This window comes from Nematostella vectensis, chromosome 1, assembly GCF_932526225.1.
Source record: "Nematostella vectensis chromosome 1, jaNemVect1.1, whole genome shotgun sequence".
Classification (NCBI taxonomy): domain Eukaryota; kingdom Metazoa; phylum Cnidaria; class Anthozoa; order Actiniaria; family Edwardsiidae; genus Nematostella; species Nematostella vectensis.
In genome coordinates, this window is record NC_064034.1 from 3,342,315 (window position 1) to 3,369,636 (window position 27,322).

General features: G+C 39.5%; 3 protein-coding genes and 1 pseudogene across 13 annotated transcripts in view; 2 read left to right on the forward strand and 2 right to left on the reverse strand.

The window, feature by feature from the left end:
• LOC5501257 (RNA polymerase II-associated protein 3) overlaps positions 1-4,464 on the reverse strand; it is a 9,956-nt gene extending 5,492 nt beyond the window's left edge. The window contains exons 1-7 of the mRNA XM_048728441.1: positions 4,315-4,464; positions 3,102-3,230; positions 2,163-2,312; positions 1,604-1,731; positions 989-1,181; positions 722-772; positions 52-450 (exon numbers count right to left, since the gene is read on the reverse strand). Of these exons, the coding sequence (XP_048584398.1) occupies positions 52-450; positions 722-772; positions 989-1,181; positions 1,604-1,731; positions 2,163-2,312; positions 3,102-3,230; positions 4,315-4,464 (1,200 nt within the window). The remainder of the gene's footprint in view (positions 1-51; positions 451-721; positions 773-988; positions 1,182-1,603; positions 1,732-2,162; positions 2,313-3,101; positions 3,231-4,314) is intronic.
• On the reverse strand, positions 4,359-24,048 carry LOC5501259 (complex I assembly factor TIMMDC1, mitochondrial). 10 transcript variants are annotated; one of them, XM_048728449.1, is made up of 7 exons: positions 19,702-20,314; positions 18,517-18,771; positions 18,122-18,189; positions 17,761-17,917; positions 17,434-17,535; positions 16,758-16,846; positions 4,359-4,512 (listed from the first exon to the last, which is right to left on the reverse strand). In XM_048728449.1, exons 1-6 carry the CDS (start codon positions 19,755-19,757, stop codon positions 16,768-16,770), a joined length of 717 nt encoding a protein of 238 aa, XP_048584406.1. In that variant the 5' UTR covers positions 19,758-20,314; the 3' UTR covers positions 4,359-4,512; positions 16,758-16,767. The 10 variants fall into 10 exon arrangements, with proteins under 10 accessions (XP_048584406.1, XP_048584407.1, XP_048584405.1 ...); XM_048728450.1 differs by lacking the exon at positions 4,359-4,512 and adding an exon at positions 8,744-8,924; XM_048728448.1 differs by lacking the exon at positions 4,359-4,512 and adding an exon at positions 15,829-16,326 and having other exon boundaries at positions 19,702-20,309.
• On the forward strand, positions 7,492-13,540 carry LOC5501258 (annotated as a pseudogene). Its single transcript, XR_004292623.2, has 2 exons — positions 7,492-11,140; positions 13,102-13,540. The product of XR_004292623.2 is annotated as a metabotropic glutamate receptor 3-like (transcript).
• On the forward strand, positions 13,955-16,835 carry LOC116608340 (putative uncharacterized protein DDB_G0285869). Its single transcript, XM_032369599.2, has 4 exons — positions 13,955-15,055; positions 15,135-15,260; positions 15,381-15,460; positions 15,886-16,835. Exons 1-4 carry the CDS (start codon positions 14,965-14,967, stop codon positions 16,546-16,548), a joined length of 960 nt encoding a protein of 319 aa, XP_032225490.2. The 5' UTR covers positions 13,955-14,964; the 3' UTR covers positions 16,549-16,835.
• Positions 24,049-27,322: the final 3,274 nt, after the last annotated feature.

Sequence of the window (27,322 nt, forward strand, 5' to 3'; positions counted from 1 at the left end):
TGGGACTCATAGCATAGAATATTACATAAAGTAGATTATATCTCTACTTACTCTCAAGTAATCAAATAGCTGCTCTGGTGGCCCACCTTTAAGCACCTTCCAGTCTGACTGAAATTGCACTGAAGTTTTTGGGACATTAAACACTCTTTTAGGCTTAAGTTTTGGAGGGTAGTCTTTTGTTGAATCAGTATGGTTGTTTTCATTGTTTGGAAACTGTCCTGAAGAGAGAGATTGAAATGGTGGCTCCCTATGATCCTCAGTTAAAGCCAATGAAGTAGTTTCAGCCTTTGATACACCACTATTATCAGCACTTGTATTAACACCAGCTTTCTCGCTCCCTGCTGCTTGCTCTTTAATGAGGATGCCTGATGTCTTGTGAATAGCTGGCAACACTTCCACATCCTCACTGTCAGACCCGATTTCCTCTATCACAATCCTTTTAAGGGGTTTCTAGAACACAATGCAGACAATCGTCACACAACTCTTTCCCATCTTCCGATTGCTGTTTGTGTCTGTAGCTTACAGACTATAGAATAAGCCTTTCCAATTGAACTGATCACTTTATTCAATTAGAAAATGAATAATCATTGGCTTTAGAAATATGGTGAACTGTACTTGACCAAAATAAAAGTAATTTATTGTACCAATATGCTATTCTATTTCAACATCATTATCTATTTGAGAAGTTCTGCTAGTTTAATCCAAGAGCCTTTTTATTCACCTTGGCAGGCTTGTCAGATTTCTGTGGTGGCTTTTCCTCAATACCAAGTTTCTACAAGTAAAAAAAAGAATGCTAATGATGATAATTTATTCAAACCAAATTGAATCATCTTATCATGTGTCAGAAATGATGGGCTTTAATAATAGACAAATAGTTTACATAAGGATAAAGAAAACAGTAAAACAAGTAAACAATTCCCCAAAAAATTCATATGGTCTATTTTTAATATGACACATGGACACAGAAAATTACACATGGTTTGCTGACCTGTTTTAAGTTTAAAATCTCTTGTTGTGCTTGTTTATTGCCAGGCTCCAGTCTCAATGCCTCCTTGAAATCGGACAATGACTCATGCAATTTATTTAAATGGGATCGTGCCTTTCCTCGCCGCAGATATGCCTTGGTGTACGAGTAATCCAAAGAAAGGGCTAAGTCACAGTCTAACTCCGCAGCACCATGCCTATCGCAAATTAATATTATCATAAACATGACCCAATTGCAACAATCTAAAGGGCTGGATAAAATTGACTGGAGGGGAGTATTCGTCAAATCCGAATGTTAGTGTTGACAGTCATGGTCATTAGGTGTCGAGATTAGCCTGTACACAACATTAGTAAGTGAGGATGTGAGAAAATGCTATTCAATTGATTTGAACTAGCCCCTGTTATAGGAAGATATCTATAAACATTATAATTGCATTATAATTGTAGTTAAGCTAGGAATATGCCATTTCTTTTTAATTGTAGTTAAGCTAGGAATATGCCATTTCATTATAATTGTAGTTAAGCTAGGGATATGCCATTTCATTAAAATTGTAGTTAAGCTAGGAATATGCCATTTCATTATAATTGTAGTTAAGCTAGGAATATGCCATTTCATTACCTTTCAACCTTGAGTAAAGCCATCGCTCGGTTTGCTGGGAAGATTGCATTGTTTGGGTCTAGTTGCATAGCTGTTGTGTAGCAATTAATGGCTTCCTTATATCTTCCTATTTTAAAGAAGTCATTGCCCTGAAACAAAATTTAATTCGAGTCAAGATAAAAAAAAGAACCCACCACTCATTATAATCTTGATTGACAGAAAATGAATGATTGGTTTGACATCTAATAATAGAATAGCTGGTGCTATTTTAAATAATAACTCATTGTTCTCACTGTCAGGCACTTTAAAGTATTTATTGTTTTATACTGAACCACACATACAGTACCATCAAATAAGGGTTTTTCAATTGCTTTTTTAAAATGGTGGAGTTGTATCAGTTCCCATGTTTATCTATTCCTTAGGTGTGTGGCATGGACACAATCCAATTTACAATCCACAATAAGCTATTACAAGCAAAATACATCAACATACATCAACTTATTATACGAATGATCATTATCATTCTATTGTTAGGATCTAGGTGTACCAGTTAAGTGATTTGCAATGGTCAGTCAAGTACCTTGTCTTTTTCAAGCAGGGCTCTTTGGAGTCTCCTTTCCTCCTCAGCTTGCTCATCATCATCATCTAACATCTCATCACCATCACCATCATCAGAGCTGGTCAGGGTTTCCATTTCTTCTTTCTCCTCTAAGTCATTGATCAGTTCATCCTTCAGGACAAAGAGGATAAAGGCTAGGCTGACAAAGGAAATCCTAGAAACTTAAAAAAGGCTAATCATGCTGCCATTTCATATGCCCTGCACTGAGTGTCTAAAAGAATCTATATCTCTTGGTTAATTCAAGCAAGTAACAATCAAGTATCACACTAAAATCGTTTTTTTTTTTCAAACCACATTGGAGTGGCTGAGCGACATTTTTTACTTTTAAGTTGTTACTGCCTAATAAGCTGAATTCAATGAGTTGTGTCAGACAAAAGTAGCACTGTTTTTTAATTAAATTTTGCAAGGTAAATTGCAGTCTCTTGTTCATTTTTACAATTTTGTATCAATAACTAAGAGTAGGGAATTGCTCAATTTTGTATCAATAACTAAGAGTAGGGAATTGCTCAATTTTGTATCAATAACTAAGAGTAGGGAATCGCTCAATTTTGTATCAATAACTAAGAGTAGGGAATTGCTCAATTTTGTATCAATAACTAAGAGTAGGGAATTGCTCAATTTGGTATCAATAACTAAGGGTAGGGAATTGCTCAATTTGGTATCAATAACTAAGAGTAGGGAATTGCTCAATTTGGTATCAATAACTAAGGGTAGGGAATTGCTCAATTTGGTATCAATAACTAAGGGTAGGGAATCACTACTGATTTCACACCCTAGGCTCTCCTCCCCCCCTCCTCCCTCTTCACACACACATTTTTAATTTTTTTTAAGCTAATTAGCCCCTGGGACCCTTCTATACAACAAAAGGAGCCCAAGAAATAGAGAAAAACGTCAACTCACTACGTTTAGTTTGTCCCAAGACCTGTAGTCATACGAACTGATCCGAGACTTCATCTTCTGATCTTTTGATACATCTTTGTTCTTTTTAACCTTTTTCTTTTTCGCTTGATTTCTTACGGGCGGCAATCTCTGCAGAAATGAGGAGTTGATTTATGAGCGGGTGAGTATAAAGAGGCCAATAAAAAGTTTAAATAAGAATGGGAATATTTGTTTGGAGTTTGTATATACACCTATTTCAAATAAGGTTGCACTTGAGAAGCCATGTGTCGTAACCCGCGGTGGTTCATGGGTAGCGTATAAACGGCTGAAACCTTCATTTTCATTTTGATACAGATTTGACCATCCACACTACAGACCAAAGTATACGGATTCATTTTGATTCCCCTTCGACGGCATTTTCAAAAGTATCCGGATTCGCTGGATCAAGTGCGCGTGTTGGTGTGGACGGAAGGCCTAAACGTATCAAAAAGTATACAGATTCAAACTAATCTGTGTTAGTGTGGACGGCCCTTGAATGCTATGTGAATGTTCATAAGAAGTAACGAAGTAACACCTATCACAAGAGTCTCAAGACAACCCAACTGCGCGCCCTTCCATCAACTTGTAACATTGAATGACACTTATAAATATTCATTTTACCCAAGAACTATAAGAACTTGGAACAGTATAAATTTATCTACAATCCCAGATTCGTTAGCTAAGTTCAAGGACAGTTTATTATTAAAAGTCCAAACCAATTAATAATACCTATTGATATATATATGCATGAAAAGATATATTTATTTTTATTTAACATTTACATTAACAGTAAGTTAACAAGTAATATATATTTATGCTTCATTTTCAATTTAACCTAAATTATTTTTCCGATGGCCGATAATTATTATTATTATATTTTTCTTTTGTATTTACATATTGTATTTTCTTTTTCAACTCCTAGTATAGTCTTAACTGTTTTTTAGGAGTATAACTATTAAAGAATTAAAGAAAAAAAAGAATGTAAATAAGAATTCTACAGCTTTTGAAACCTGGATTTGTATTTCTTTTAATGCTTATTTACCTTATACCCATGAAGCACTGCGGGTTACGATACACAGTGAAAGCTTTCGATAGTTTGGACGTTGGATTGGCTATTTCCAAACGAGACAAGGATTCTGGATTCGCCGAGGTCGTGTAACAACGAATATGGCTATACAAAGCATGCCCTACCTACCGTTGAGCCGGAAGTCTTCGAGATTTTCAAGTCCTCATCTTTGCTTTTGATATCGTCTTCCCAGCGGTCTAAATCTTTGAGAAAATCTCCCAGTTCCTCGGTGTTTCTACGAACTTGCATTTGCAAATTCAGAGCCTTGTCGGCCGCCATCTTGATGACATCAAATAAGCGACCGCGTAACGGTTAAACACAGGGAGCCTGAAAATGATGTGCAAATTTTGATTTGCTTCCCACAGCTATCTCTATGACTCATACTAGAAAACTCGAACTCGAAAAGTAAATTAAAACGGAGAAAATAAAATGTAGGGAAGGGTCATTGTTTAATTGGGGGGGAGGGCTGCTATGTTTGAGGGGAGGGTTGCAATTTGGAGCGTCGATTTGGGGAAGGGCTTCAAATTTTAATACAGGGTTTCGGGGCTGGTCTTATTTTATGAACAGTTATTCTTATCAATTTCGGAGCATCCTAAAAGTCTGAAATTTCAATGTTTTCTGGGGAGAACCCCAGACCCCCTTAAATATATTGCATTTTTGGGGCGTTCCCAATGGACACCAATACAACAACATGGGCCCAGGCTCAACATTGTCACGGAAAGCTTGCATGTAATATCTACCTGTGAAAAGCTTGCATGTAATATCTACCTGTGATCAAGCCATGAACATCAAATAATGAGGGACAGCAGACGGGGAGGTGCAGAAATCCAGTTCGCATTCCAGTATTTCAAACTAAAGGCTCGCACAGATGCATATACAACTGTTTGTGGACCTTACCCTCCCCTCCCTCCCCAAAAAATGGGACCGCTTCTTCGCTCCTGGTAATACAGCATAATATTGATTGTTGATCCCAGGATGTTTACCCTGTTTCAGAGCCTCAAACGTCTCTCTATTTAGTGGCCAGCCAGCTTGCGATACATACATACAAACATACAAGATGTATGGTGTAGTTTCTTAACCAGAGGTCACAAATCACAAAATGAATCTTTTTAAACATGAAAAAGTGGTAATAGCATTTACTTCTTTATCTTATAATCAGATAATAGGTATCTACTTCTTTAACAAAGGAGGCCCATCTCTTTCTCAAGGTAATAAGGAATTTGCTAAAAGCGGTTCGCACAGCGGAAATAAAGTCATTGTTGTGAAAATGCAATTTCCAAGTGTCAAAAAGGTGGCGCGTCTGTGGTAGACTCTAGCCCGGATTGGTGATTAGCGTTGGCGCAATAACAAAGATCCAGCACCATATTGTTTAAAATTTATAGTTCACGTTTGAAAAGAAACAAAAATTTGTTTTGTGGCCATTGCGCTTCTACAATATGGTCCCCTTTTCTGGTTAACTTTGTGCAGAACACGAAGTTACCGGCTTCCATATTAGCGTCGTGGTGAGTATTGTTGAGTTAGTAAGGATGGAAAAAAAAGTCATAGCCGCTCCTTTCGATCCAAAGGTCAGGATGATCTTAACAAAATAGGGATAACTTTGATTGCTGGCGAGGGTTCATTTTTTACAAATTGGATTTAGCGCACGATTTTTATAATTTCTTCAAATCCTTAAAAGCCAAACATCACAAATCCATCAAAATACAGTAAAACACGCAAGTAAGAACATGAAAATTGAGAACTTGTTAGCCTAGGATTTGTCATTTACACCCGCTAAAAACTAGAAGAAAAAAAGCCTATAAAAAAGAAAGCAGTTTCTTATTTTCTTAAATCATATTGTAATGATGCAGCAGGACAGCTCCATAGCTGAAGAATAGCCATAGAATCCTATTTGTTGAATAAGGAACTTGCCATTTAAATGAGAAGCTGTTCAGACTGACTCCCGAAAATGAAGGCTCTTACTCGCGGGTTTTTACTGTAGCTGTTTGAAATAGAAACTCAGCCAATTACCACACTTCGGAATGCATTTGCTTTTTATCTCGTTGAAACAAAACACTAAGGAAGCTTGCGGCACTGAAAAGGGCTTGTGTGAGCGAACTGTATATTTTGTTCTTCTTCTCTCGTTTGTTTAATAAGAACGCGAAGGAACAGAGATACGGATAAGTGAACTGATAGAAAAAAAAAACAGAAAACTAAAAATAAAAATAAGCAATATCTATAAGCGCCCCCCCTTCTGAGCTATTCCTGTCCACGCGCCGACAGAAATCATTATTCAGCGCATGACAGAAATGATTATGCAATACCACTTTTGTGCGCACCATACAAAGACCACCGGGGAATCAAAGAAAGCGCTCATAGTTATCACAAAAAGAAGCAGTGCTGAAAATAATGAGGTTCGCTTGTCGTCGTTGTTGAGTCTCAAAGGGACACAAAATATCTGTTCCGAAGCCCGATTTTTGCTGACTGGGAAGATGTTAGACCCCTCGGTTGTTGGGAAAAATCGTCCTGAATGGTTGTGCTGGCAAATTAGTGGGGTCGAACTAGTTGTGCTGGGAATTTTTTTGGGCGCTGGAGCGGATGCTTGCGAAAAAAATCGTCCCGATCGGTTATACGGGCAATTATTTATGTGCTAAAATGTCTAACCACTGCTGGCTGGGAGAAAAAATCCTAACCAATGCTGGCTGGGGAAAAATGGTCTCATTTTGAGGAAAAGGAACATATATTTTTTCCCCCGGCAACTTTTAAAATGGATATTTTTGGCTTAGGAACATGCTAAAACGACGAAATATGCCATTTTAACGTGTTTCAGTAAGGGGGGCTCGTTGTATGCCCTTGTTTGGTACCCAGGGTATGATTTAAATAATTCTCAAATAACAAGTTTCGTCTCTCACAAACATAGACATTAAAACTTGTATTCTTGTCCAGGTATAGGCAAGTTAATCCGGCTATAAATTGAAAACTTAATATAGGCTTGACATAGTTTCGTTATAGTCGAATTGCAAACAGCTGAGCCTATTAATACCAAAGGCAATTAGAATGTTTATTCAACGCGCGCTGATACTGTCGGTAGCTTTACCAGAGCTTCGTTACCTGCGTATAGTTCACATAAAACTGTGAATGGGCATATCGATAACAAAGGCAAACAAACGCACAATATCTTTATTATTTGATATTATGCAAAGCTAATAAGCAAGAACCGTGCTGAAAGGTCAGAAAGTGGAAGGCAGAATTGACACTAGTGAAGGATTCGGCTATTTGTGTGTGTGCCTTAAAATATAATCAGTCTAGCTAATAGACATCTCTCGTGTGACATAAGTGGTCAAACAAATAGCGTATCTTTGGTGCGCGCTTCTTTCATTAATACAATTACTCGAATAGATTAGTTCTATGATGGCTTAAGTTTGAAAGAGAATACCCAAGAGAATGCACCTTTTTGTTGAAACGAGCCAATCAGAACCTTAAAATACAATAAGTTCTGTTTAATTACTCAGGTCATCAGGAAAAGCGCTGGTTTGTACTTTGTTTGCATCCTTTTATCACAGAGACTGATTAAACATCACCAAGACATTCGGGAGTCTGCCACAAAATGAACCACAACTTCTGACATAAAACCTCTTCCACAACAGAAATCTTCCTGGAAATCACCATGAGAGTGCGGGGCGGGTGGTCCGTGTGGTTCCTGGTCATTTTGTTACGTGTGTCCAGCCAGAAAGTCGATCGACAGACCTATGTGTTTCTCGATGGAGATGTCATAATCGGTGGCCTGTCGCCTGTCCATTTTTCGCCCACAGAAAAAGAGGAAATGGACGACCCCGACTCGTACACGTGTACGAGTGCTGACTACGCGGTCCGAGAGTCGCTGAATTTCTCTTTTATTCGTAACGCACATTTACAAGTTGGCAAACACTGTGCGGGTTACGACGATAATCGCAAGGCTCGTAAAAAGACTGTGGCGGTGATAGGCGCAGCATATAGCGGAGCTTCAATGGCTGTCACTAATCTTTGCAGTCTCTTTTACGTGCCGTTGGTCAGTTACGCATCGACGAGTCACCGTCTAAGGAACACAGTGCAGTTTCGATACTTTTTCCGTACAGTTCCCAGCGATATGTTACAAGCCCAAGTAATGGCGGATCTTGTTAGATACATGAACTGGAATCTGGTCATCACTTTGGCTTCCGATACCGAGTATGGGAGATCGGGGATTGAGGCATTTAAGAACGCCGTACTTCGCTTTGATGACTATCCTGTTTGCGTGGCGGTAGACGAAACCTTCACCAAGCGCTCGGACAAGAAAACATTTCAGAAGATTTCGACAAAATGAGTAAAAATCCACGTGCGAGAGTGATTATTCTGTTTGCGGAACTTCATGACGCGGATATATTAATCTCTAAATTTCGCGAGCGATTTGACAAGTCTCATCAATACGTGTGGATAGGATCTGATTCATGGGCAGACTCGAGACAAATCGTCAAGACAAACGAAGACATTCTCAGCGGCATGTTTGCGATTGTTCCAGAGGTGAGACGTATCAAGGGGTTTGACGAGTTTTTCGTGAATTTTAATAAAAGGAGAAGGGATAGAAATATATGGATGCACGAATACGAGGAGTTTAATGTATGGCACGATCCTGCCTTCCACAGACTGACATTCGAGCATTACCCCAAAGCCGCGTATGTCGTTGACGCGGTGTTAGCCACAGCTTACGCATTGCACGATCTGCTGGGGTGTCAACCATACAAGGACTGCAACGGACAAAAAAGCAAAATACAATCAATAGAATTCCAGAAACAATTTGTTAACTACTTGGAAAATTTCCAGCGTTTTCAAAGGATACGTTTTCGTTTGACCAAAGCAGCGATGCCATCGGCTTATATGATATCAAGCACCTAAAGCTAGAAGGGGACTATTACGGGTTCTCCCGGATCGGGCGCTGGGGGGCGACCCAGAATTGCGCGTCCGCTATGTCTAACGACAGCTATACCCTGTGCCTTCAGATCCAAAGGAAAAACCTCGACCCAAGACTTGTGAACAAGTCAATAAACAATATCCCATTCTCAAGGTGTAGCGCGTCCTGTCCGGCGGGCTATCACAAAGTGTCCGAGAAAAGACACGCTAAGTGCTGCTGGACATGCCGCCGTTGCTCTGGAAACACGATCACTAATACTTCAGACTGGGATGACTGTATAAGGTGCCCTCGAGGTTATTGGTCGAGTGCAGACCACTCAAGGTGTGAGCTGATTACGCCGGATTACCTACACTGGTCTGACCCCCTTGCTGTGTGCATTGTGGGTATTTCTGGCGTGGGGATAGCTATGGTTGAATTCTCGTTCTGTGTAATTTTTCTTCATCGTCAGACCCCGGTGGTGCGCGCATCGAGTGTTGAGTTGTGCTACGTGCTTCTTATGGGGATAGCCTGGTGTTACCTAACCCCACTGTTCTTCATCGCGAAGCCATCAGACTTGATCTGCCGTGCGATTCCTTACATGACCGGGCTTTGTCCCGCGCTGATCGTAGGCACGCTACTCACCAGAACAAACCGCATTTCCCGCATTTTCAACCGCAAACTGCGTAACACCCAGCTGCTTGTCGAAGAAGTTACTAATGGTGGCGTGGCTATCCTTGGTAGAAGTCGTGATTTGTGGCGGTAACATGCTCGCCACAGACAATGGCAGTAAGCTCGTCGTATCCGACTCTAAAAACGAAGTTCTGATCGAGTGCAAGTCTCTACCGGATATTGGGCTAGCCATTTGGTGGGCATACAACGCAGGTCTAGTGATCACGTGCACATACCAAGCATTCTTGACGCGTAAACTCCCAGAGAACTACAACGAGGCAAAGTTCATCACCTTGACTATGCTGATCACGTGCATTGTGGTAACCGTGTTTGTGCCCACGTACATAGGGACCAGCGGTGTGTACCGAACCAGCATCACGTGTTTCGTGTTCATCATTGGCAGGTCAGCAACTCTTGGGTGTATATTTGTCCCTAAGCTTTACATCATCGTGTGGAGACCAGAGAAAAATATCCCGATGCAACCACGAGGGCATTCGTTACGCCTCGGCACCATCACCCCGAACACATCGATAAAGCGCCGAGTGAGTATCGATCCATCAGATAGCCATAGCATCAACTCGACGCCTTTGATAAAGTCCACGCCGACTTTGGTGAGAAAATTCTAAAAACAAAGATCGCTATCATTGAGCCCGGATATGTTCACAAACGTTCGAATGGGACCGGAGCTGAAGATTAGTACCTCGATGCCTCAGGATTTAGAGGCTGTGAAGTTCAAAGATAGAGACGAGCGCACCGATGGGTGTGCGGCTATTGGGGGTACAGTGGGACAAGGGCGTGGTCTGCATCGCATCTCGAACAGTATTGAATTCCCTCATTCCAGCAATGATATTTTCATGGAGCTAGACGAAGAAGAAAGCGAATGTGATGCGACAGATCGCCTCCTAAGCCTAACGCCATCGCCAAACCCGTTTACAAACGGCATCAACAGAACTACCAATTGTACTTCTTGGAAACAACACGAACCAACTCGATAGGTTCGAGAGCTCCCCCGAGAGTGGAAAGTGACGTCTCAGACGAGAGCGTTGCCCCCCGTGAGCTTGTTGGCCGTCGGCGGACCACCTCCGACGCCAAAAACGATAATTACCGGATGGATCTACACGAAAATAGGAACACAACAAGCGTGCATAAGCCAAGTTTCAAGAATGGCTGCTCCACTTCGGTGCACTGCTACCACCAAAAATATGAAAATATTCTAAAAGTTCTAACGCGGAGACAACTGAGTGAGGGTTATTTGCTTCCTGATAACACAACGAACAGTCCGCGCAAGGTCTCATACCCACTGTACAAGGATGGTAGACTTGGCGATCAAGTACCCGTTTGCTATTGCCAGGAACAGGCAAGAAGTCAAGGGAACAGCAACCGGTGACAGCCCTTTGAACTAAGGTAAGAGAAGATAGTATATTTGAAATATTTCATGCGGTTTTTGTATCTGATTAAAGGCACAAAACTCTTTATGCGAAAGTATAAATGCAAACAAATAACTCATAAAGCAAGCAAACAAAAGGACAAGCAAAAAATCAACAAACAAGCAAATAAACAAAAAGCAAAGGCACAGAAAACAAATTGTCACATTGACGCTAGATTTAGAATAACCTTCAAGTCTCTCCACCTCATCAGCATTTAAAATAAAGTTGTGGTTTGAGGTGAGTTTTATTTTGGGTGCTTTTGACGGGGTATTATTAAGCTGCAACTATAGAATACCCAACACAAAGAAATGTAACTAAGTTAAAGAGGTAGACGGATTCTAAAACATCCACAATAAGTCACCCACAAATAAACATCCACAATAAGTCATCCACAATAAAACATCCACAATAAATCATCCACAATAAAACATCCACAATAAAAGAAACACACCCTATTCTTTTGCTAGCCATAATTTTATTAGTGTCTGTGTTCTTAGACTAACACTTAGAGCGGCTGCGCAGGATACTATAATTTCCAAAAAAAAGATATATATATATATATAATAATATATAATATAATATATATAATAATATAATAATATATATATATATATATATATATATATTATATATATAATGCGTGAGTGCAGGCGTTCATATAACAGTGCTCAATACATAGGTGTAGAGCGGGATATATCTTGGTTTGTAGGAAAAAAACACGCGAACTACCGTTTCATCTCTACAAGCCTGTTTCGTGGCTGCCCACTCATCAGGAGATTTATTAAGAATATATTACTACCATCACTTATATACTATCTATGTATAAAATTAACATGAAAACAGGGCGTGAAATTTCAATGGCTGTTATGATGAAATTGAATAGTTCAGCTGTTGCATAACAAGACTTTGTTTCTGTGGCGGCACGAAGACACTAGCTCGTTACGCTTGTTTGAAGTTGATAACTTGGGTTGGCGGATAATGATAAGTTTTTCTTTGAGGCAGAGATTACATCTTTTGCTAGAGCTGTTGTAGGTGGAGTGAGATGACAGGATTTTCCATGAAATAAAGTGTTCTATGTTGTTATCTTTAAGGCTCCATATGTACTTGCTTAGTTCGGTCGAGTTTCTGTGTTTAGCGTGTCGGAATGAGGCGGTGTGGTTTCTATATCTTGTCTTGAATTCGTTCTCGGTTAGTCCGACGTAGGTTTCGGAGGTGTTGTTGTCCTTTCTTGTTACAGTAGCTTGGTAGATAACAGATGATTGGAGGCAGTTTCCGTCAAGGGGGCACGCGTTCTTTTGTCTGCAGTTGCATGTTTTGTTATTGGCGAGGGAGGTAGGGGCGTCTTCGGTTGTTATTGATGAGGCGACTATGCGTTTGTTGTGGCTGTCAATTATCTGCTTGGTGTTGCTCATGCAGCTATAACTGATTTTGATTGTGTTCCGGTTGAAGATTTTTCTGAGTTTGTGGTCTTTAGGGAAGTGCTTGTCTATGAGTGAGAGGAGTCTGTGGCCGATGTTGGTGCTTGTGTATTTGCTAAAAGGGGGTTGTACCAGATGATGTTGTTGCGCTGGCGGTTCTTGCGTTTGTTTGTGGTGTTTGGTTCGTAGTGCAGCGTGTAGTTATATCCACTTTCGTCGAGTGCTTTCTGGTATGGCGGGGCGGCTTGGTCGAAGGTTTCTTTGTCTGATGATAGTGTAGATAAGCGTTTGTTGATACTGGCGGGGATATTCTTTGTGATGGTAGGTGGGTGGTTGCTCTCGCGGTGGACGTACTGTAGTGGGGCGTTTGGTTTGAAGAAAGGCTGGTAGGTGTTTCGGTTCAGGTCGAATGTGACGTCTAGGAAGTTGACTACTCGCTTGTTGGCTTCTATGGTGATTCGCAGTCCGTTGTTGTTGAAGATGCGGCATAGTTCTTTCTTGATATTTTCTGTGTTTTTAGGTGTGGCGCTTGTGATGGCTAGTCCGTCGTCGCGGTAGAGTCCTACGTTGATGTTAAGGTCGAGGACAAAGAACAAGACAGCATCCAACTTTATATATATATATTCTGTTTCACCACAAACATCAAGCTCATTGACGGCTCGTTAAATGTTTGTGGACGTGACTTCGACATCCTAACATTATCAAAAGCCCTAAAGCTCCCACAATTCAAATCTCCTTTTTTTCAGGTCAATAATGCACAAAAATATAAAGCAAGTGGTACCAGAGGACACGTAACACGGAAAAAAGTCTAAAATTATACGCTAAGAGTTCCAGCTCCAGGAGCAAAAAAAATGTCTGGTAATAGTTACTAAATTCTAAAGATCTTCTAGCCAGTTGTGTGTAATTTTATTTACAATCTGTATTGTTATTGGTATAATAAAAATATTCTTTTTTTGTTATACCGAAATTCTTTGGGCTTAATTTCTTAAAGTTTCCCAAATGCTTATTGCAAAACAATACACCATCCTTTCGTTCACAGGGATATTTATTTCGATAATGAAAAAAATTGAACCACTAAAAATACCTACGGCCCGCTAAAATAACGATGACTTCAATTCCCCAACATGAATCCGACCCCCGTCATACTAATATTTAGGACCAGGGCCTTACATACATTAACATAATTATGGGCCTCTGAAGACTCCCCAATTCAAAAACCAAAGTTTAAATGGAAAGACTACAGGCAAGCTGTAGAAAAACTAGATGGTCTGAATGAATCAACACAAGGTTGAAAAGGTATGTTAAACGCCTCTGTGAAACAGAGTGGTTGCGCTGACGTTTCGGGCTTTAGCCCTTCGCCGGAGCAAAAAAAAAAAAAAAATAAAATAAAATAAAAAAATATATAAAAGTAGTACCCTGGGTACGGCCAGAACCTCCAGACTTATCTCGTGCAGTGACGTTTTTAGAGCCAGTAAACAAATTAAATTTGTTTAAACAAGTGCTGTTGCAGATATGACAGAAATAAGTGCAGGAAAATTTCTCCATGGGCCATTAGGCGATACTTTTAATCACTCAAGTATGAAAATAACAACAAAACTTTGAAAGCTCACAGCTGTCGTATTGCGTGACCGACGTCAAACCTGCAAAACCGGTTTACCGTAAATTACCTAATAAACGCCCCCTATCTAAAGAACGCGTCTGATCTAATGAACGTCCTCCCTAAGCTTACAAATTTGTAATGAACGCTCCTCTCTAATAAACGCCCCTCCAACCCCCCCCCCCCCCCCCCCTCCCGGCTCCCTTCCCTTCCAGCTAAAAGCAAACGACATAGGAATTCCGGAAATATAAATGGTAATTTGATTGCCTTCTTGCTTCATCAACACTGGTAAGCGAGTAGCGTTTTGTTCAATGTCAAGTTCAAAAAGAGGGTACCGCCTTCTAACGTTCCTGATCTCATTGCTCAGGTTGGATTTGTTATATATTTACAGTTTGTAAAGAACGCCCCTTTCTAATAAACGCCTCCTATCTAATAAAAGCCCCCCTCGGGCCATCGAAATTTAATAAACGCCCCGAGCGTTTATTAGGTCATTTTACAGTAGGCATGTAATTCGAGGCTGGAACTGGAAAAAGCTACTCGCCCGCCCAGAGCCTCCTCGCTTCGCTCGTCGCGGCATTTCGGCCGAGCGTCACTGGGCGAGAAAAGTCTGGAGGCTCCGGTACCCAGGGTATAGTAGCAGTAGCTAGCCTCGCCTTAAAAAACCCGCACATTCATGGGATACCTGTGGTGACTTGCTTGGAGCTAGCTGGCACGAGTCATCTGATTTTATCCAATCACAGTCAAGATTACACAGTTCAAATTTTGTCTCAAAAACATCACAAAAAAATGTCGGAGCTTGAAGGAAAATGTGAAGGAAAGGCTTCAGCAGGTCATAAGGATTTAGCCAAATCTACAGAGGTCCAGCAAGAAAGGCTAGGTATGCTATCAAATAAATGATTATTGGATTATTCAGAGTACATCTTCTTACGGTTTTCTATTCATTTTACTCGAGGAAGGCTCTGGATTTTACCCATGGAAAGAAGAGATTGCGCGTGGATCGGTTGACAAAAAAGCAGTTGATCGAATTCTAGAACGTCGAACAACGGAAATTCGAGAATGTTACGAGATCATAGACAACCAAAGTGAGTAAATATGTGAGTGTAGCAGGATGTTGATGTTCAAAAGAGTTTTTTCTTACAATAATCATGGGAGAGAGTTTGTTTTTGTTTGCTTCAATTTGGTTCTTTGTACTTCATTTGTAGAAATGAAAAAGTCTCTAGAAGAAGAATGGATCGCGCTGGTTATCGAAAAAGATAAGAGTTTGCGGAGGAAAATTGAAGAAGTGAGTGTTTCCCTTCGAGACACAAATCAGGAATAACATATCTCCCATTCTTTGTCCTTCGTATACAATCTGATTTACAGTAAGGTGAACTTTACTAACTAGATAAATATAGTGGAACCCCCTTTACTTCAATCCGAGAATGACTGTATTTCTAAGAAACTTGATGCCAGTTTGAAATTGCTGGTAGTTCGGGTTATCAGGGTTTAAATGCCTAGTTACCTAAGTAGAAAAGACATTTGAGTTTTATACCAGATTCCAAGCTATCAGGGCTTCATTGTTGTAATTAAAAAGATCCTACAAGTATCATGCCACCTAGAGGAGGATAGGGAGCTAACATAAATTGAACCTAGGAAGCAAAAAAACTTGAATAAAACAATACAAAGCGATTTATCTTCAATCAATTATTCTACTATCTTTCCTTTCAGGAAAATGAGCAATTGAAGAGAGAATACCTTCAACAATTACATAAAACTCTTGAAGCTCTAAGAACATTCGACTTTAACAATCCCCGTGATGCAATTTTCAAGAGGAATTTGGTAAAAATGCACAAGCAAGTTGGAAACTACTGCTTGAGAGTCTATGGAGAAATGAATGCCACAAAACTTCCAATGGAAATGGTAGTTAGAGATGAGACACGTGAAATAGCAGTTGTAGCTCCAATGCCTCCACCTCCACCACCACCCCCTCCACGATTTGTCCCTTTCACAACAGGCCCAGATAGTCAGCAAGCATCATTGCGATGGAAAAACTCAGAATGCATGGAGCCACACAGCTTCCAGGAACTTATCAAAGGCAAGACACTGAGCAAAACATCAGATAAAAGAGATGCTCTGTCAACCCCAACCCAGACAATCAACCAGGAACTTCTGCAAAGGATTAGAAAAGGATGCCTGAGTGAGTTAAAGTCAACACCGTGTAAGCGTTCCCCAGGCGGTACACCTGTGAAAAGACAGAGGAGGCTTTCCGAAAGTGACACTTCAGATTTAATCACAATAGCACTTAAAAGAAAATTCCAGAATGCGATCATGTACAGTCCTAATGAGAACAAGTCACCAAACATCAGGTCTCCAAGCTCTGAGTTTCCATGAAAAAATTTTTAGGCAAAATGTTATTTTTATTTTTCATCAATAAGAAAAAATGTTGTTTATAGCTTGATGACAATAAAGGTGATTATCATGTAATTATTTCACACTCATTTGTAAAAAAAAAAATAGTTGTTTTAAAAATTGTCTTTGTCATCTACCATAATATAAGACAATTATATAAATACAATGTCTGGTTATTTCACATTACTCACAAATCTATTATCAACTCTTGTTTGTCTCTTTGTTTACATCATCCTCCATGCCTTTGATTAAAACATCTGTTTTTTGTAGTTTCTGTCTCCTAAATAATACATTGATGAATTAGTACAGGGTAGTATCAGTAGTACGGATCTTGTAAAATTAAAAAAAAAAAAATTAACAATCCTAGAAAAAAACTGGATAGCGGTTAACCCACCCGCCCTTTTTTTCAAGTGACCATCCATATATAGACAGCACTCAGCACAATATAATAGTTGCAGCTTTTATTCTTGTATTTTGGCACAATATTTACAAAATACATTTTGCAACTTCCTTCTCTTTTTTCAAAGTTGGCCCACACGCTCACTTCCTTTTTTCTCTGATTTTTGGAATATCCCTCAGCCAATACCAACCTGTTAACAGTATAATATTATATTTCATAAGTGTGATCCCTAAAACCAGATATTTATTTATTAAAGCATATTTTAGGTTTTTTAAAGATTTTTAAAACAGAGTGCTTAAAATGCTAATTTTCAGTTGGTTGGTCCAATCCTTACGTAATAATTATATTTATATTATAATATGTTATAATTATTTTTATTATTATGTGCAAGTGTTTATATGTAGAATGTGTGATATGCACAGCAATAAGTGGTGTACACCAGGTGTTTCACCAGTTTCTTTTCTTACCATTCCTCTCTCTCTTTCTCTTTCTTTTCCTGTAACTTTTGTCTATACTCTTCAGGTATCAGATAAGTGTTTCCATACTGTGATAATAAACCTATCGGCAAACTTGAAAATGAGAGAGATGTAAGCATGAAACATATAAAAACATGGTTTTGAATTTTTATAGTGATTTATGCCATATTATAAGGATAGCAAGAGTCATATCGATTCACAACAGTAAATTGTCTGAGACACTGGTAGCCATAGCCTAGATAGAGAACGATGGTAAAGGGCTGCCAACCAAGAGGTAACAAACTAACAAACATACTGGGGCTTTTTTCATGAACTCACCTTATTGTAGCACATAAACCAGAAGCTACTACCATGCTTCTCCATCCACCAAACAGTTTAAAAATAGCGCCTGTGGATGCTAAAATGCCAAACAATTCATGAATAGCGCCTGTGGATGCTGAAATGCCAAACAATTCATGAATAGCGCCTGTGGATGCTGAAATGCCAAACAGTTTATAAATAGCACCTGAGGATGCTGAAATGCCAAATAGTTTATAAATAGCTCCTGTGGATGCTGAGACGCCAAACATGCAGCAAGTTAGCAAGATAACACACTCTACTAGGTGCTTGATTATCAACAGTATAAACATCTAGAAAAGAGAAAAATAAAACACTATAAACAGAAAGTAAAATAATGTACCTCCTGCTGCCACATAATTCAGCGCATCCTCTTTATTGCGGTAGGATGTTGTAGCAGCCAGCATAAAACTACAGGGTAAAGAACAGGTTTAGTTAATCAGCAACAGATATCAATGATACCCTACGGCAACCAAAAATGTAAAAAAAAAACATGTGACATTTAATTCAAATGGAACAATTGTACAAGAAAATTGTGCACAATTTATCTATGAGATACACAGTACATATAAAGGACTTCTTTTACGAAGGAAGATTGATGATCTTACTGTGAGGCTGTGAGGACAGATGTTTTCTGAACAAAAGGGTCTCACTGACTGTACTCCATCAAAATAATGTTCTCATGATCACAACATAAAAATAATCAGACAGTAAGATGATTGAGTTGAGGAATGATACCTGTACAAACCAGAAAACCAACCCACTCTCCAGCCCCACCGGCATCCATAGCGCACAAACCCAAGTGTCTTGGCTGATTGAAATGATCGCTGAGCATGCATGGCAGACTTATATACTGTGAGCTTGTTTTGTCTAAGGAATGAATCAGCTCGAATTCTCACACCGTACTGGCCACCAAGGAGAAACCCAAAGATGGAGCCCACACATATGATGGTGGGGATGTCTTGCACTTCTTCTGCAAGCTGATTATTGTCACTGCAAGAGTAATCTGATTTAAATTCGGATATAGCCAACTATCTTTTAGGACTTTGGCATGGTGAACTTGGATTGGGAAAACAGAAAGAGAATTTAACTGTGAATGTTTAGCCCAAACACATTTGAATTGCTTGTTATTTTATACATGGACTAATATTTATGGTGTATTGCACTAGCATAACCACAACTAACCTAGTCAAGGGCCACTGGATGGGGTTTGGGCTGGTACCCTCCCCCCACCCCCCAGAATTGTAGCCGTGCCTTTAATCGTGGTGGGATATAAGATAGGGGCTTAGCTAGGCCTAGATACATAACTCACGAAAAATGGTCTAAAAATCTTTCATGAGTTTCTCCCAAAAATGTCTAAAAATCCCGATTTCTTCCCTAAAAACAATAAAATTCTCGAATTTTCTTTTTTTTTTTATAAATATGCCATTCCTCCCTCAATTATTAGAAATATTTTTATGTTGTGTTTTTTATTTATTGTGTATGTATAAATGCACAATTTAGCTTATTCGCATCGAAAGAAATAACTTTCTAGGATTTACACATGCTTTACACAGTGAAGCAAACAAGCCAACAAGGCATTCTGGGAATATGGCCAAAGCCGCTGACCGGTACTTTTTGTATGACAGTAACTAAATAGCCAAGCAAGGTTATTGACAACGTTATTGACAATCGGTTTAGTTGAAATAATCACATTTCTACTGAAAATCGGCAGTATTTGGTAGGAATTTTACCTAAAATTCCTAAAACTCTAAATATTTTTCTTAAAATCCTGAAATTTTCTAAAAATCTTTAGATTTTCTAAAAATCCTGTTTGACTCTAAAAATCCTAAAAAAAATCTGGAATTATGTATCTAGGTCTAGGCGTAGCTGTGTCCCATGAAGCTTTCTTCATGACCCTTCCATATGGAAAGCCTTACTTACTCGAGTTGAACCAAAGCCTTGACCCGATCCCAGCCACTTTTCTCTGGCTGATCCATTGTGTTTTATCGGCGTCAATTTTGCTTTAGAGGTCTTCCGTAGAGTAAGGCTAACTTGTCTTTCTTGCATTAGAAAATAAGTAATAAAATATCTTGTCAAATCTCCGTATTTGTGAGCAGCCTAGCGTTCCTCTGCAAATAACAAAGCGGGCGTAGCTGTGTAGCTTTAGACTCTAAATTAGACTTTTTTTATTTGCAGACCCTCCGAAACATCAGCTGGGCAACACACGAGGACATGGATTTATAAACTTGTGATGGTCGACTCGAGAGAGTCCGTCCGCCATCTTGGTCTTGTCAACCCATTCTTTACTTGGCATTGTGTCCACAGGGTACCCGATTGCAAGGATATTTTCCAAACATTATTTTTTTGTCTAATAGAAATTTGGACTAACAAATGAAAACTACGGGGGAAATTATGATGGAAAAATATACAGGCCTAAAAACACTAGGGGATAGTGGTGGTCCTTAAGGTTCTAAAAAAAAAACAGCATTAAGCAACTAACTTACCCCAAGTACCAGGCCCTTTTATCGTCCCCTTTAAATATTTTTCCTCTTCAACTTTTGACAAATTAAATCACAGGTAGCCCAGGCAATGGTTTCGAAGCTTGTTCGTAGCTTGGTATCGGATTTTATTCTTAGAGGTTAAACGAGTGGATTGATCTCGCGATTTTTTGTAAAACATTGCCAATAAAATTGCCTTACAACTTAGATCATGCCTTGTTGTTGTCATATTTGTGTGTAATATACGATTTTAGGGGGTTTTCGTAACGGAATATATGACTTCTTTCCCCCTACTAAGGAAAGAAACAAGGTTGGAGGCGCCATTTTCGGTAGCACTCAAATACCGTCGGAATTTGCCAGGAAAATACAACAAACGAAATATTTTTATCTCGCAGAATAAAGCCAGGGTACACTAACATTCGGTATGTGGCAAAACATCCGAGCTAAATCATCTTCCCTGGGCGCTAGCCATTTTTTTAAAACGAGTAAGCAGCGATTTGAATCCTTGACCGGCGCCGTTGGACAATTAGGTACGCTCGGCTGAACACGGGAGCGAAGCAAACAACTTATAGCGCGAGGCTGTCACCGGCGCATTCGATACGGATTTCATAATTTTTCGTGGTCTAAAATTCAGAACTATCAGTTTTCGAAGCAAGGTAAGTAATCTCTTATTTTTGTTTTATTTATATAACATATTACTATGCGCCGATGACAGCCTTGCAGACTTTCCACCTCGCAGGTTAATAATAGTTTGCTTCGCTCCGTGTTCAGCCGAGCGTACCTAATTGTATCTTTTGCTCTGAATCAACAACATTTTGTCTGCATGCGCCCTTTGCAATTCAGCATTCCAGCTACAAAAAGGTTGATTTGCCTGTTAAACTATTTTATTTTTAATAAAAGTGAATAACATTGGACATTTTTAATCTCTAAGACCTGGATTATGCAGGTACATCCTAGTTTATGTAAGTATACATTGCTAAATAAAATGCAACGTTGTTGGACATCTCCAGCTTATCAAACTCCTGATTAACTGCACTGTGCAGGACTCCTGCGGCCAATCTATGATCTGTTTCCTTCTCTGTTTGGCTGAGGTGGTCGCAGTTTGGGAATCAGTCCCCTCTGCAAAAACTTTTGCTGGAATCATGCTAGCTTTCAATTTTAAGACTTGAAGCTCCAGGGCTAATTTGTATTTTTCGGCGTTCCAGATGCTGAGCTAATCATCGATCGAGTAGCACTCTCGAGTTGCTTGTAAAGAAAAGAACTTTAAACGACCGGGGGTAAGAAGAGGAGAATCAAGCGTGGCTTCAACCTCTCTCAAAAGAGAGCAGCGAGGTACTGGGTCGTATACATGAAATCAGGATCAGATTTAGGTTTGTTCAGGCAAGACAAGCGTCAAGAATGTGCCATGGTGTAGCAAGAGTGGAGGTAAGGAGAGCAAAAGCGTTGTCCTCAAAACAAGACGATGTCCTCCAAGCAAAGAGATTATGACTGAGGTCAGAGAACTCTTGCTCAAGATTACCTAATCAATAATGATTAACCAAATATATATTCTACATAACTTATTTGCACTGTCCAGTGATTGACAGTAACCTATTTATTGCTTTCTGTTGCTGGCTCGTAACTTGGGGGACGAGCAAACTCCATGCCTGAAGCTGATGGTGATGCAAAACCATACTGAGAGGAGGTGAACCCATACCCTCCAGCTATGTGTTGCTGTTGTGGTTCAGTTGCATATGTGAACCACCAGCTGTGCACATCTAAAGGGTAATCGGGAGCTTTGTCACGGTGGACATACTTGGCAGATATGTCTGCAGAAATAAGAAGCTTCCATCCTCTAGAAGCAAGCATTTGGAGAATGAAACAAAGCATGCTGCGTATGTGAAGTCCATCAACAATACTATAGCCACTCCAAGGATTGCCAAACAACTTGAACTGGTATGCCATACATGGAGTGTTGAGAGCTTTTTCATCACGAATACCCTTTATCCATCTTGCCTGGATAATGTCTCTACAGAGTCCAACAAATTCTTGTGGTGCATTGATCAATCGTATCTTGCACTCGTCATTGAAGCTCAAGCACACTACCGGCGCAATCTTGGGAAGAGACTGGTAGAAAGCCAAGACACTCTTATCATTTTGACGACGACACATATCTAGTGCTGCCCTGACATGCCATCCTTGTGATTGAAGCCCTTCAAGAATTTTACACATAACAAAGCGGCTCATGACTGCTTCGTCACCACATGCCCACCAAGGAGTTCCTGAGAGCTTGAACTCCCAGGATGCATGGTACTGGCGTTCTTTCTGAATCCCCCCTCTTGTGCTCCAGTACTGTGATAAGATCTGCTTTACTGTCTCAATGATAGGCTGGGGGGCATTGATCAACCTAAGTCGATCATTCCTGTTTAGACTAATCACAAAATGGTTCGCAGTTTGTGCTGGTATTACATTGGGGTCATACTTGAAGAAGAGAGTGTCTGCTGTACTTTTAAGATTAGCATTGCAGTGCAATACCATCATGCGCTGAGCTAGGGCTATAAGGATATTATTAGTCAAAAGTCGGGCGTTCACTGATTCATCTCCAGTCCCTATCCAGGGGTTCCCACTTAGCTTGAATTCATGATATATGCCCTTAGACCCATCAGCTTGGATACCACGTCTCCATGTTGACTGGATAACCCCTCTGATGACATTTATCATGTCAGGTGAGCCATTGATCACTTGTAATTTATCATAGGAGCTAAATGCAATACACAATAGTGGGTACTGTATTGGTTGAACTTGTCTCCTGACAAAATAAAATGTTGATAGATCAAAGACTCGTCCCAGGTCACTAGTCAGAATCAAGTCCCAGCCCGCTGCATTGAGACGGAGAAGTATCTGGCCCACCATCTGCCTCACGCCTGCCGCCCCCTCACTTGTACCTCCAACAGCAAAAGGCATGCCATTAAGCTTAAAGGTCACTGAGTACCCACATTTGAGTTTCTCTGATTGTAGACCCCGGAACCAATGATCCTGGATCGCTTGACGGATGATTTCCACCTCTTGTTGAGTGCCAAAGTTGACTCTTATTCTATCATAGTGAGTGAGATAAACAACCATGTACTCAAACCCAGGAGGTGGTGCCGGTAGTGGTATCGACTCTTCAGCACCCATTGCTGCAAGTCAATTAAAGCGGAATACACTTGTGATTACTATCGCACTTTGCACCTTGATTTCTATAGAACAGCGCAATACAATGGAAATGCAAATAAGTTTGAATGTGGCGTTGTATTCTACAGTTTAGCTAATAAATGAATCATAGGCACTAAAAATACCATTGCTTTATTTACTACTGACTAATAATGGTCGATGGCAATATTGAATTAATCTATGCGAGGAGGAGCAAACGAAAAAAATAACATTTAGTCAACATTGAGCCAGGCAAAGAACAATATTCAAAAGCAAACAGCAGTCTCTACACAAACATTCTACATTGCTTATATTCTAAGCTATCCAAAATAAAGATGCCTAAAAACAGTCCATAGACCATGGTCGACCACAAACATTACGATATTTCAAAGCGACATAAAAGCCACAAAGATAATCTAGGAAGGGGTTCAAAAATATTGATTGCCATGTTTGATTCTACAAACTATATACTTACCAAACTATAAAATGACTGCTGCTAGAATAGAACACTATGATCAAAGTCCTTGATTGAACAAATAACGCCGAAGTCGTCGGCTATTTTTATCTCCTAGGGTGTTTACAACTTGGAAAAACCCGGATGCGGAGTGCGTGGAAAAATTATTCATTTCTCAAGAAAGGGGGGGTAGGGTGGGGAGGCACAGTGACTCATTGAAGGAAGCGTGCCGAAAATAAATGAAATTTCGAGGGGGAGTCGTTCATAGTCGAGTCGCTTAGCGCACAAAAGAAGCTCAATCTATACAGAGTGGACAAAAGCACCAAAATTGGTATGAATATAGCCTAGATGATGGTAATCAATATTGAGACCGGTGCCCACCGGTACCATTTGCGGACCCAAGAGCAATCATTTTTTTTTAGAAATCTTGTGTTGCGGATACCCTGTGGTAAGATTTTCATACCTTTTCAAGACACAAAAAAAAGATCAAAATGTACATATTTGAAAACGATTTCTATCATTTCAGCTGTATTCTATCGAATTTCGAGCCAAGCAACATATAAATAGCTATAAAAAGCTACATTTGAAGAAGAAGGAAAACCTACTGGAACCACGCGGCTTTATTTACATCGCTTTTGCTAACATGCAAATATGACTGATTTTTATTCATTAAATAAGCACAAATGTGGTGCACATGAATTTTCCCAGAAATTTTCTTTCAATAAGTTCTCTAAGTATTATATTAAGGGCTATAGAGTTTTAATTTAACCAGCGCAGCTGAAATTGATAGGCCCGTCAGCAGGAAAAAATATGCTACCGATGAGGGAGATTTTTCATAGCCTATTGTGCGTTGATAAATTATACCATGACAAAAAGGTTCATTTGTTTATCTTTTCGTTACGGCCCTATGTAATTTTAAAATCAAAGTATCACAATTGTTTCCGAGGCGAGAGCCTCGCTCTACCCGATGCTAGTTATGGGTCAAAGCGGAGGAGCCGGCAGACGCCCTTGACTTCCAACCACTCGGTCGTATGAAGCCGAAAACCCTAGCTAATAGCGTTCCATGATTTATATTTTCATTTTGTAAAACAAAAGGATATCGAACTAATATATATCGGCAGCGGTGGCTGGCGTCTACATATATGGCGCTCATAAAACCTTCTGATCGTTAGAATAATAGAATAATTCTGGCTTACGTCAGGTTTTGGGCTAAACGTGTCCTATCTTAAGGTTGACGCTAGTATCGTCAACACTAGAGTTTTTGAACACTTGTTTATAGCACCGTCGTTTCTTTGGCACCTCGAAGAAAACGTCCCTAAGAAAGGAAAAATCCTCTGTTTGGAAAAAGAAATCCCCGCGGACCCTGGACACATGCTAGCGTACGCGCATCATTCTGAAAATTATCTTTCAGTTTGTTTCAGAATAACTCCCTTTTTTACAATAACGGCCCGCCGATCACTGATCCGCACCTTAGGAAAAGCCTCGAAAACTCTGTCCTTTAGTAGAAAACGGTTAAAGGATTTATCATTCCCAAAATCTCACAAGCGTGTCTCATGTACATGGTGGAGCTCGGACATCAGAAAAAGGAACGTACCAGAATATATAAGCCTCCACTTATATATTCTGTTAATATATTCTATAAGCCTGACAAAAGCTCTATACTTTTTTATCATCCTCTCTCGCTTCCTGGAGACCTTTCCTTTTCTTATGCTCCACGGCCCTTTCCATCCCTGAGGTCATCGTTAAGACATCTTTAGGATAATAAAATAGTCCTCTATTGGTGCGTTCATCAGTATGATGCACAGGTAGGGAGCAATAAGCACTGTTTTTTTCGTAGTGCCTCTGCTAGTCAGCTTTTTTTCAAAGTGCTTTCCAGCATTAATACCGCAAATTTGTGACAATTCCTGTGCCATTTTGCACTATTTGCGCGACAAAGAGGTCCTACAAAGATGTTTCTTTTGCAGAACATCCAAATAATCTAATATTCTCAAGAAAAAAATCACAACCTAATAACTTTGATTAAGGAGGCATATCTAAAGCATTTTATTGGTCTTTGGTGTCTAGTTGACAGACACTTACAAAGCCCTCTTATTAAATCCATCTCTACCTCTTTTTATTTAGCCAACTTCAAAATACCCGATAATTGCGATTAATCGCAGATTTAAAAGAAATACATTTAAAATCAAGACAAAATTTCATATTTAGTAGGTTATAGACATTGTAAGTCCTTGATACATCAAGAATGAGCTTTTTTTACCTAAAATAAGCGATTTTATGAGGTACTTACAGCGTATACTGTGCCAATATAGCCAATATAGGCCGCCATCTTGGATAACCGTGAGGGGGATTGGGTCTAGCTTTGAAACGTTTTCTCTTAACTAAGTCATTTTAATGCAGCCGACAACAGTTTTATTTTGAAATATTAACAAATACTGTTATAATTCCCCTACCAAAAAAAAAACAATCAGATATTTCGCCTTAGTTTTGGAAATACAAGATCTTTTAAATTTCACCACAGGGAGCCCGTGATGGACGCTTTTTTCTCATTTTTATTCCGTTATTACACAAAATCCTCAAGTGGTACCGGTGGGCACCGGTCTCAATATTAATTAGCATCCTCTTGGCTATCTTTATGCCAAGTTTGGTGCTTTTGTCCGCTATGTATAGATTGAAACACTAAGCGACCGGACTATCAAAAGATAGGAGGCTTTTATTAGTGGCGTTCTTTAACTATAAAACTATAAAAATAACTATAACTATAAAAATATAACAAACGAAAGTGCAGATTTGTTCTAGTCTCAGTCAGTTTCTTGACATTACTTTATTACACTTAATTTTTGCGTCATTATAATTTCGCGAAAATAAAGTGACGCGAGAATTAGGATGCGCGAAAATTAAGTGGGTACACAATTGGCCGTTCAATAAGCTTTATAGAAACACCTTGTCTATTTAGTCATAGTAATGTACATAACAGAGTACGGTAAGGGGTCGAGTTGGACTTGTATTCGATTTTTATAAAACTGAATTTAGCCCACGCATCTTTTTGTTACAGATTGTTTTTGTTTTGATGATTACATCACATTTTAATTCCACTTGTTTAGCTTGATTTTATTATCCAAAAATCGCGAAAATATGGTGATCTGTTTTTTACGAAAATAGGAAAATCGCGAAAATAAAGTGTCGCGAAATATGGCCATCTCAAAATTTTGACGTCGCGAAAATAACAATATAATTATAAAGTAATATGTAATAAGGTAATAAGCAAGTCTTAACCAGTATGTAGAAGCCAAAGATTTATTAAATTTGATTTATATTACCGAAATTTCTATGTCGCTTGAGAGAGGAGCGTACATTACAAACCTGTGAGCTTGGGGGGGGGGGGGGGCTCTTTTACGATGTTTGAGGTGCTTATTTTCGCTGCATAAAAAAAATTGTTATG

What these genes read in the sequence shown, in the direction of transcription:
- LOC116608340 (XM_032369599.2), top strand. Translation starts at nt 14,965, where the DNA reads ATGTCGGAGCTTGAAGGAAAATGTGAAGGAAAGGCTTCAGCAGGTCAT. An exon ending in GGTCCAGCAAGAAAGGCTAG is followed by an intron (nt 15,056 to 15,134) that starts GTATGCTATCAA and finishes TACTCGAGGAAG; the next exon opens with GCTCTGGATTTTACCCATGG. An exon ending in CGAGATCATAGACAACCAAA is followed by an intron (nt 15,261 to 15,380) that starts GTGAGTAAATAT and finishes CTTCATTTGTAG; the next exon opens with AAATGAAAAAGTCTCTAGAA.
- LOC5501259 (XM_048728443.1), bottom strand. Translation starts at nt 22,958, where the DNA reads ATGATAAATGTCATCAGAGGGGTTATCCAGTCAACATGGAGACGTGGT.